This window comes from Bison bison, unplaced genomic scaffold, assembly GCF_000754665.1.
Source record: "Bison bison bison isolate TAMUID 2011002044 unplaced genomic scaffold, Bison_UMD1.0 scf7180017864388, whole genome shotgun sequence".
NCBI lineage: Eukaryota > Metazoa > Chordata > Mammalia > Artiodactyla > Bovidae > Bison > Bison bison.
In genome coordinates, this window is record NW_011494960.1 from 6,002,275 (window position 1) to 6,010,473 (window position 8,199).

The following is an 8,199-nucleotide window of genomic DNA, read 5'->3' on the forward strand; positions in this document are numbered from 1 at the left end:
AAACAGGGGGAAAAAAAAAAAAAAAAGCCAGTCAACAGCCCGGTCCGGAAGCTGGTGGCGGGAAAGAAGTCTAGGATGCCCAGGTCTGGAAAAGCGCAAAAGCCGGCGGACCTGGGTTTAGGTCTTGGAACCAGCAGTGTCATGGGGGTGGGAGAGTGACGAAGGGAGAACTTCAGGAACCACTATGAAGTCCGGGGCCCTAGAGCTGACGGTGCGTGGGAATCTAACCCAGGTCATCGGGGTTTCGTGAGCTGGGTCTCCGGGGCGTCTTCCGAGCTCTAGGCGGGAGCGCGTGGGTGGGGACCTTGGGGTGCGCTCACCGCTCGCCACGTCCCCCACTCCCACCCCCACCCGACCCTTGCACAGTCGAGGATCTGAGCGCCAATCTGAAGCCGTACCAGCAGAAGCACTGGCGCCACGTGCCGCGCTTCCTGACCCCGCTCAAGCCGCACACCGTGACCCGCGCCTTCCTGGGGAACCTGCGGCCCACCGTCACCCTCTACAAGGGCCACGTCAACATCACAGCCAACTCAAAGTTCTGGTACAACTCCACTAGCAGCGTGTGCACCATCGTCATCCCCACCTGCACGCTCAAGGACAGCGGCGAGTACCGCGTGCTGGTGGAGAACAAGCTGGGCAAGGACTGCAGCAGCTCCAAGCTCACCATCTATGGTGAGGGCGCCAAGCCGGCCTCCAGCAGGCCTGGAGGTGGTGGGCGCCCCCGGCTGAGTCCTACCTGGGGTGGAGGCGCAAAATGGCAGTCTTGTGGGAGGTCGATCGATTATTTTCGTATGGCTGACACTATCTTTTATTTAATCTGCCATGGGGTGGTGTACATATTCTCTAACTGACCAAAGTTCGAACCACTCTGCCATCTTCTCCATATCATTTGTTATGTATCTGGCCCCTGAAGACTTGGGAGTTGGCAATCAAGAATTTGTAGTTTGCAACCCTTCAGTTCAGTTCAGTGGCTCAGGTGTGTCTGACTCTTTGCAAACCCATGGACTGCAACACGCCAGGTGTACATCACCAACTCCCCAAGCTTGTGCAAACTCATTGTCCATTGGGTCAGTGATGCCATCCAACCATCTCATGCTCTGTGGTTCCCTTCTCCTCCTGCCTTCAATCTTTCCCAGCACCAGGGTAGTTTGCAACCCTTGGTGGGCCTAAACATGCATTTGAAAAAAAAGCAGTAGTGATCAGGTCTAAACCAGACTTGACAAGCGCAATCTCTCTGGAAGGGTTCTAAAAGGAATCTTTTATATTGACAAAAATTTCAATATATTTTGATGTGCAACCAAGACAAAACTATACTGGTCCAGGATAAGGATAGACAGGAGGCGCTGAAGGGAATAAAGGCTTCCCCCCAGGTGGTGCTAGTGGTAAAGAACCTGTCTGCCACTGCAGGAGAGGAGGGTTCGATCCCTGGCTTGGGAAGATCCCCTGGAGGAGAGCATGGCAACCCATTCCAGTATTCTAGCTTGGAGAATCCCATGGACAGAGGAGCCTGGTGGGCTACAGTCCATGGCATCACAAAGTTAGACATGATGGAAGCACACGAGGGAGAAATGGTAGGAGGGAGGCCCTCCCTCTGCACACAGGTGTGCCATGTTTCTGCTCATGTGTGCACAGGCAGGGGAAATGCTTTATTTCCTACACATTCTACTGTCTTCACAGCTAGATAGCTAGTTGCATGAACTCTCTAAATGCAAAGATGACCTACCTTGCTCTTCCCCCTTTGCTTTAAGCCTCCTAGCTTTGTCATGATCCTTTAAACTCACCCCCCACCACCTACCTCTCCAGCCTCCTCCTCTGCCACTCTCTGAAGTTTCCATGACATGTATTGGTGTCCACAGTCTCCATGGTTACAGACTGTAACTGTCCTGTTACAGATGTCTGTCTCTGGGGAAAGGACCATGTCCTGTTGCTGTCTCTCAAGTACTCAGCTAAGTGCCTGGCACTGAGATGATGCCTTCACAGTGGCTGCTGAACTGTGGAACAGAACCAGGCCAGGGAAGGCACCGTGGGAGACATCCAGCTCTCATTCCACAGCTAGAGAGATCCCTGACAACTTAATTCTGGTTGTAAGCACATGGGCACAAGGCCCTGGCTCTAACACTAATCAGCCATGTGACCTTGGCAAGCCACTCTAAGCTTGTTTTCTCATCTAATTCTTAAGGCTGTTATGAGGATTAAATGAGATACTGCATAGAAGTGCCTGGCACACTGCGTGGCATACATTAAATGAATAACTGGCAGCTCTTGGCCCCACACACTCGGCTGACCTTGGCAGACTGCAGCTGGGAAGGACTGAGGATCCTAGGCAGGGTCCAGCCCCTGGTTTCTGCATAGTGACTCAAAGTCCAGGAGTTTGGAGGCTCCCTTGTCCCTAGGGTCATTCACACTGACAAATACTTTCTTTGCTCTTTCAGACAAAAATGACAAGTCAGTTCTAGCATCTGTCAGAGAGTCTGCGGAAGAAATCAAAGTACCTTTTGTGAGCTCCAGCCCAGCCCAGGCATCAGGAGGACATTGTGATGTGGGGCTTCTTGGCCTGTCCTCTGTGTGGTCCCAGTGAGGGTGGCCCTGCATGCTCTGTGGTGTTTGTCAACATAAACATTCACTGAAGGGATGGGACATACACTGAGTGCGTGTGCCTTTGCGTATATTCCTGACCATGGTGTGCATCAGGGACCAAGGAAATGGGACTTGGGAGTGGGATGCGGACACTCAGAAGCCCAACCCCTGAGAGCCTGCTCCAGACCCACCCACATGGGAAGCGACCAGTCCCCTTCTGGCTGGGCCTTGCCCTGCCTTCCCCTCCTCCACAACTGCACTGTACCTTGCCCTCCCCTCAGGGCTTAGCAGGGAAGTTTTCAACTTCCTCCCCAGCCTGCCCTTCCCATTTCTTTACTACAAGTAGGTATGTCTTCAGTTCTGGGATTTAAATGGATCAAGACCTTGCCTTTTTAGTGTCCAGGGTTCCTACTATCTGGGCATCCCAGGTGGCTGAGTGGTGAAGAATGCACTTGTCAATACAGGAGACACAGGTTGGATCCCTGGGTCAAGAAGATCCTCTGGAGAAGGAAATGGCAACCCACTCCAGTATTCTTGCCTGGAAAATCCCATGGACAGTGGAGCATTGTGTGTTACAGCCCGGGGGTTGCAAAGTCGGACACAACTCAGCGACTGAGCACACACTCATGCATATGCATATCCTACTCTTTGAGAATTAGAGAATCTGAAAGCTAGAAGGGATTGGTCATCCACCTCACTATGTTTGACAGCAGCAAACTCTTGCTTAAAAATTTTTTAAGCTACTGGACTTGAAACAAGGATGGGGGTCTTTGAACCTCCCTCCTCTACTTTATTCTTTTGCTAGTTCCCACCAGCAGGGCTTCCCTGGTGGTTCAGCTGGTAAAGAATTGGCCTGCAATGTGGGAGAACCTGAGTTCAATCCCTGGGTTGGGAAGATCCCCTGGAGAAGAGAAAGGCTACCCACTCCAGCATTCTGGCCTGGAGAATTCCATGGATTGTATAGTCCAAGGGGTTGTAAAGAGTCAGATACGACTGAGTGACTTTCACTTTCAGCTCCCAACACTAATCTCTGTACAGATGCTAGTTTGAAAATTACTGATTCATTCAACACCCATACGGGGCTTGAGTCTACCACATCCCCACAATTGTACAACCCCTCTACTGATGGAGTACTCATTACCATCCATGACTTCCCTTTTTACTCTGGGTCAGGGAGCTGCCCATTAAGATGAAAATGCCTCTGGAGTCAGGTGACACGTTATTCTGCCAGAGCTTCACATCTAAAGCATGAATCATACAATCTAATCTCATTCCTCCCAGCTGTTCAGCTGAGCCCAGACTCCAGGGAGGAGGAGAAGCATGAAGGGAATCTAGATTATTCTGGAGCAGGTAGCAAGTCTGGGCTGGGGAGGGGAGGAGGTGGGTAGCAGTAGAGGACACCAAGTAATGAGATGCGGGGCACCTGTGCATAGGGGAGGGCATTAAGGACAAGTTTGGACGGTGGCAACTGCTACCCATCCCCCATCCTCCTGAACTACATCCTCACCCACACACGTGACCAGAAAGTGAGACCTACTCCAACCAGCACAGTGTCACCAGAGCCAGGGAGCCAGCCTGACGCCAACATGCACTGGACAGGACTGTGACCCGCGCTGCGAGGACACCCAGGGCCCCTGGTGCCATGCCCCCACCCCCACCTCTCCAGGACAGGCACGTGCCACGCAGGCAGACAAGCAGGGCAGCCAGTGACTCTTGTTTTATTTTTTTTATTTTTTTTTCACGTGAGCAACAGGACGGAGTAGTCCCATCCTTGTTCCCCTTGCATTGAATGTGCCTTGGGTCTTATGACCCTAGAGTGTCATTGGAGCCCCTTCCTCTTGCTCCCAGTGCAGCAGGGGCAAGGAGGAAGGAACTGAGAGTGGGTGTGTATGTGGGGGGTGGCCCAGCTCTCTGAGCCAGGCTCAGCAACCCCTCAGCAGCTCCCTGAGGCCCTCTCCCTGTAAGACTTTGACACACAGCAGGTCAGAGACAGCTGGCAAAGTAAGACATAGGTAGGCTGGGAGACAGACCATACAAACAAGACTCACACACACACACACAGGCTGGCCCCTTCCTTTGGCATGGTTCCCCCTAGCCCTGGGGATAGGATCTGAGGGTAGTGGTGTGGGGCTTGAGCTCCGGATGCCCTTTGAGAGATGGGACCAACTTGAATCCTTGGTATGCAGAACTCCCGAGGCCAAAGTAGTCCCCAGTCTTGCCTACCTGGACAGACACCCCTCCACCTTCCCACCCAACACTTAGACATTAAGATTGTTCAAGTAACAAGGATAGATGCAGGAAAGGGAGACTCCACCCTCATCCAGTCCTTCCACCTAGAGGCCTGTGAAAGGTGCTTCAAGCCCTGGACATCTCAGCACAGACTCTTCCCCTCCTCACTCAACTCTGTGTAAATCAGAAAGAGTGGAAGTGGGTGAGTCAGACTCTTTCATCTAGTAGAAGTGGGGGAGGTCAAGAGGCTGAGCACCACAGCCCTCCAGAGGGGCTCTGACAGTCCAGATGGGGTAGAGGTGGGAAGATCCTGGCTTCGGCAAGGAGCATTAGGCTGGCTTCTCTTAGTTCTCAGCATGGTCCTGGACCACTAGCTTTGCTAGAAGAATCTTTTTTCTGCTTATCCCTCAAACTTGCACATTTCACAGGTGGTACCTGCCGCCCCAGGTTGGTACTGTGGTCATCTCAAGCCAGCTCTGGCAGACTCCCAGGTTCTGGACTCCAGTCCCAGGAGAAGAGAGAGGTGACCAGAACCTGACCCTCATTTGGCCTTGCTCAGTCGGTAGTCCTCCACTGGCTCCCGGCTCTCAACAGCTGACAGGGCGATGAGCATCTGGGCAGCGTAGTAGGTGGACATGATGAATGCCCGCGAGTAGGGCACAGGGAAGCAGAACTTGTCGAGGGCGATGGTCAGGTCTGAGACAATAAACAGCAGTGCGCCAGTGCCCGCCGCTAGCTCAGTCCAGCGCCAGGCTGCCCCGACCAGCTGTAGCCCTGCCATTGCTCGCCAGCCCATGAAGCCGATAATGGCCACATAGACCCCCACTAGGTAGGTGAAGGCACCCGTGAGGTTTGGGTAGAGGAAGGCATAGCACAGGCCTGACAATATTACCATCAGCAGACCTGTCCGAAGACCCAATGGCCGCATGCCAAAGGCCGAGGCGTAGAGCATGTGGGTCACGGCAAACATCAGCACACCTGGGAGTGAGAGGCGATGATGGGATGTTGAAGGCAAGCTCAGGTGAGAAACGAGTAACAGGAGATGGGGGTAGGAGTGGAGTGCTTGGGATAACCCAGGAGCTCTCTCGGGGGAGTAACAGGGGTGGGAAGAAATCCACGAAGGCAAAGATACCTCCAAACTCTCCTGTGGTACTCCAGAACAGATCACCGTATCACTGGCAAGGTAGTTTGCCAACAGGGGCCCCAACAGTCTTTGGCCTCAGAACCCCTTTAATTCCCTATGTTCTTGTTTTAAAAAAAATTATCTTTCTTAAATCCTTGGCCCCTCCCCAGGGTCCTCTAGCCCAAGATTCCTCCCAGGTGGCGACTGTGATGACTGACCGTGGACAAAGTAACCCTGGTCCTGCCAGATGAGGAAGGCGTCGCCTATGGCGGAGAAGACGAGCCCCACGAAGATGCGGGTGGCACTGGGGTGGGTCAGCAGGAATCCCAGGCCATGGGCCAGGAGGAAGAGCCAGAGGCAGAAGATTGGCAGGCACTTGATGAGGGCGCTGACCCATGATGGGCTGGACGAGGGCAGCCAGAGCACGAAATACACACAGGTAGCCTTGAAGAAGGGCACCAGCTTGGGTCCCTCACTCTTCACCTGGAAGACATGGGACAAAGGCAGCATTCAGAGCATGGGAGCCCAGAGCGGGGCTCAGAGCAGGACCCTCAGCCCAGGCATTCACCCCAAAGACAGGCCCACCTCCAAAGCAGGGAGGACTGACACAAACCCAGAGTGACCTGCCCCAAGCAGCCAGTGTGAAAGAGCCCGTCTTTAACTTGAGGCTTAAATGATTAGGAAGACAAAGGGCTCCATTGAGCCTGCTACTCACTTCCCATTCTTGGCCCTGGGGCAGGACCAAAATAGTCACTGGGCAGAAAGCAGACTTTGGGATAGTGTCCCATCCTGCAGCCCAAGGCTTCACCCTTTCCGCCCCCTCCTTCTCCCCCTACAAAGCCCCCTCAGCCTCTCTCTGGCAGCATCAATCTCCAGCTGTCTGGAATACAGTGGAGTCAGCAGCAAACCACAGAGATGCCACAGCTGGCCAACTTGTGATCCTCAGCAGTGGGGCCAGGACACGGACCCGGCAACACCAGGTGAGTGCCAGGAATGTGTGAGAATGAGCACTGTCAATCATCTCAGCTCCCACTGGCTCTCTTCTCAGCCAGTCTACAATTCAGCCTCCACTCTAGCTGCCCTAGCCTAAAGGTACCATCAAGGACAAGGAGAGGAGACAGGGATGCTGCCTAGAGAAATGCACCCATGAATGGGGAGCAAGAAAACTGTCCCTGAAATACCAGCAATCTCAGGGGTTGGGGGGTTGAAGAAGGTGTCAGTCAATCCCATTTCCCAGAAAACAAGAGCAACTTCAGGCACATCAGAAAGAGAGGCAGGAAGAGGAGGCAGGGTTCTCTCACCAGCTTTTGATCTGAAGCCAGCAGTCAGGCTTGGAGGAGATGAGGAACTGAGAGGGGGAAGTTAGAGCAGCTGACTGGGTCTCAGCTGGATTAGGGGGGAGGGCAGCTAAAGAAGGGTTGTTTCCCAGGCCATGCAGGCACTCTACAAGCTCAGGGAGGGAGCTGCTGCGAATATTCTGAATCTCGGATGCCCTCAAGCTGTTTTTCTTGGACATTTGGTACTGGGGCTCAGAGAGTGATGCAAGGAGCTGACGTTCCGGTATACTCATGCTCTGCCCGAAAGACAGGTCTCTGGCCCAGTGAGCTGCCCAGCACAGGGCTACGAGTACACACTCAGACTCTCAGACCTCCAGGCCGTGGTTACCTGGCACTGAACAGACTGTGATGAAGGAGGCTGGGAAGAGGCAGATGTGGATCCAGGGGCTAAGCCTGCCCTTGCTCTGCCAGGGGTGACAGCAGTGAGAAGAGATGACAGAGTTCCTTCCTGCGGAGATTTCCCTAATGCAGGCTGGTCAGGGCAGGGACACAGGGCAGAGGAGGAGATAGCTTATCCTCACAGTCCCCAGATCTCCCCAGCCTCACATGCCAGCCCTTGGAAGCATCTATTCCACAGCACTCCCCCAAGCCCCCTACTCCCTAGAAGAAGAAACAACAGTAGTAGCTGGGGAGGCTTTGACAGTCTTGGAGAACCCAGCGCTAGGAGTAGGGGAGGGGCGGAGAAGAGACAAGAGTTCAGGTGAGAAAGTCTGAACAAGGGGTGTCAATAGAGAACGACCCCTTTTCCCTTCTGCGCGTGATCCAGGCTGCCTAGACTCAGAGGCGTCACCTACACTGCCCGAGACTTGTTGTAAAGATGAGAAAAGGGAGGGAACGAAATGGGAAAAAGACTCCCAGGAGGTCCCAGCACCGCTCCCGCTCTCCCCCTCTTCTCTGCGGTCTGCCCATGCAGAGCCGGCGGCCCGCTGTCCG

At 53.8% G+C, this 8,199-nt stretch overlaps 2 protein-coding genes across 2 annotated transcripts in view; one reads left to right on the top strand and one right to left on the bottom strand.

Moving 5' to 3' along the window:
- IGSF22 (immunoglobulin superfamily, member 22) overlaps positions 1 to 3,057 on the top strand; it is a 13,290-nt gene extending 10,233 nt beyond the window's left edge. Inside the window, 2 exon segments of the mRNA XM_010858433.1 lie at positions 367 to 672; positions 2,433 to 3,057. Coding sequence (XP_010856735.1) covers positions 367 to 672; positions 2,433 to 2,578 — 452 coding nt within the window. The 3' untranslated portion in view covers positions 2,579 to 3,057.
- A 1,231-nt stretch (positions 3,058 to 4,288) lies between these two features.
- TMEM86A (transmembrane protein 86A) lies at positions 4,289 to 8,193 on the bottom strand. The gene is made up of 2 exons (XM_010858434.1): positions 6,148 to 8,193; positions 4,289 to 5,784 (listed from the first exon to the last, which is right to left on the bottom strand). The coding sequence occupies exons 1-2, from the start codon at positions 6,437 to 6,439 to the stop codon at positions 5,348 to 5,350; spliced, it is 729 nt and encodes a 242-aa protein (XP_010856736.1). The 5' UTR covers positions 6,440 to 8,193; the 3' UTR covers positions 4,289 to 5,347.
- Positions 8,194 to 8,199: the final 6 nt, after the last annotated feature.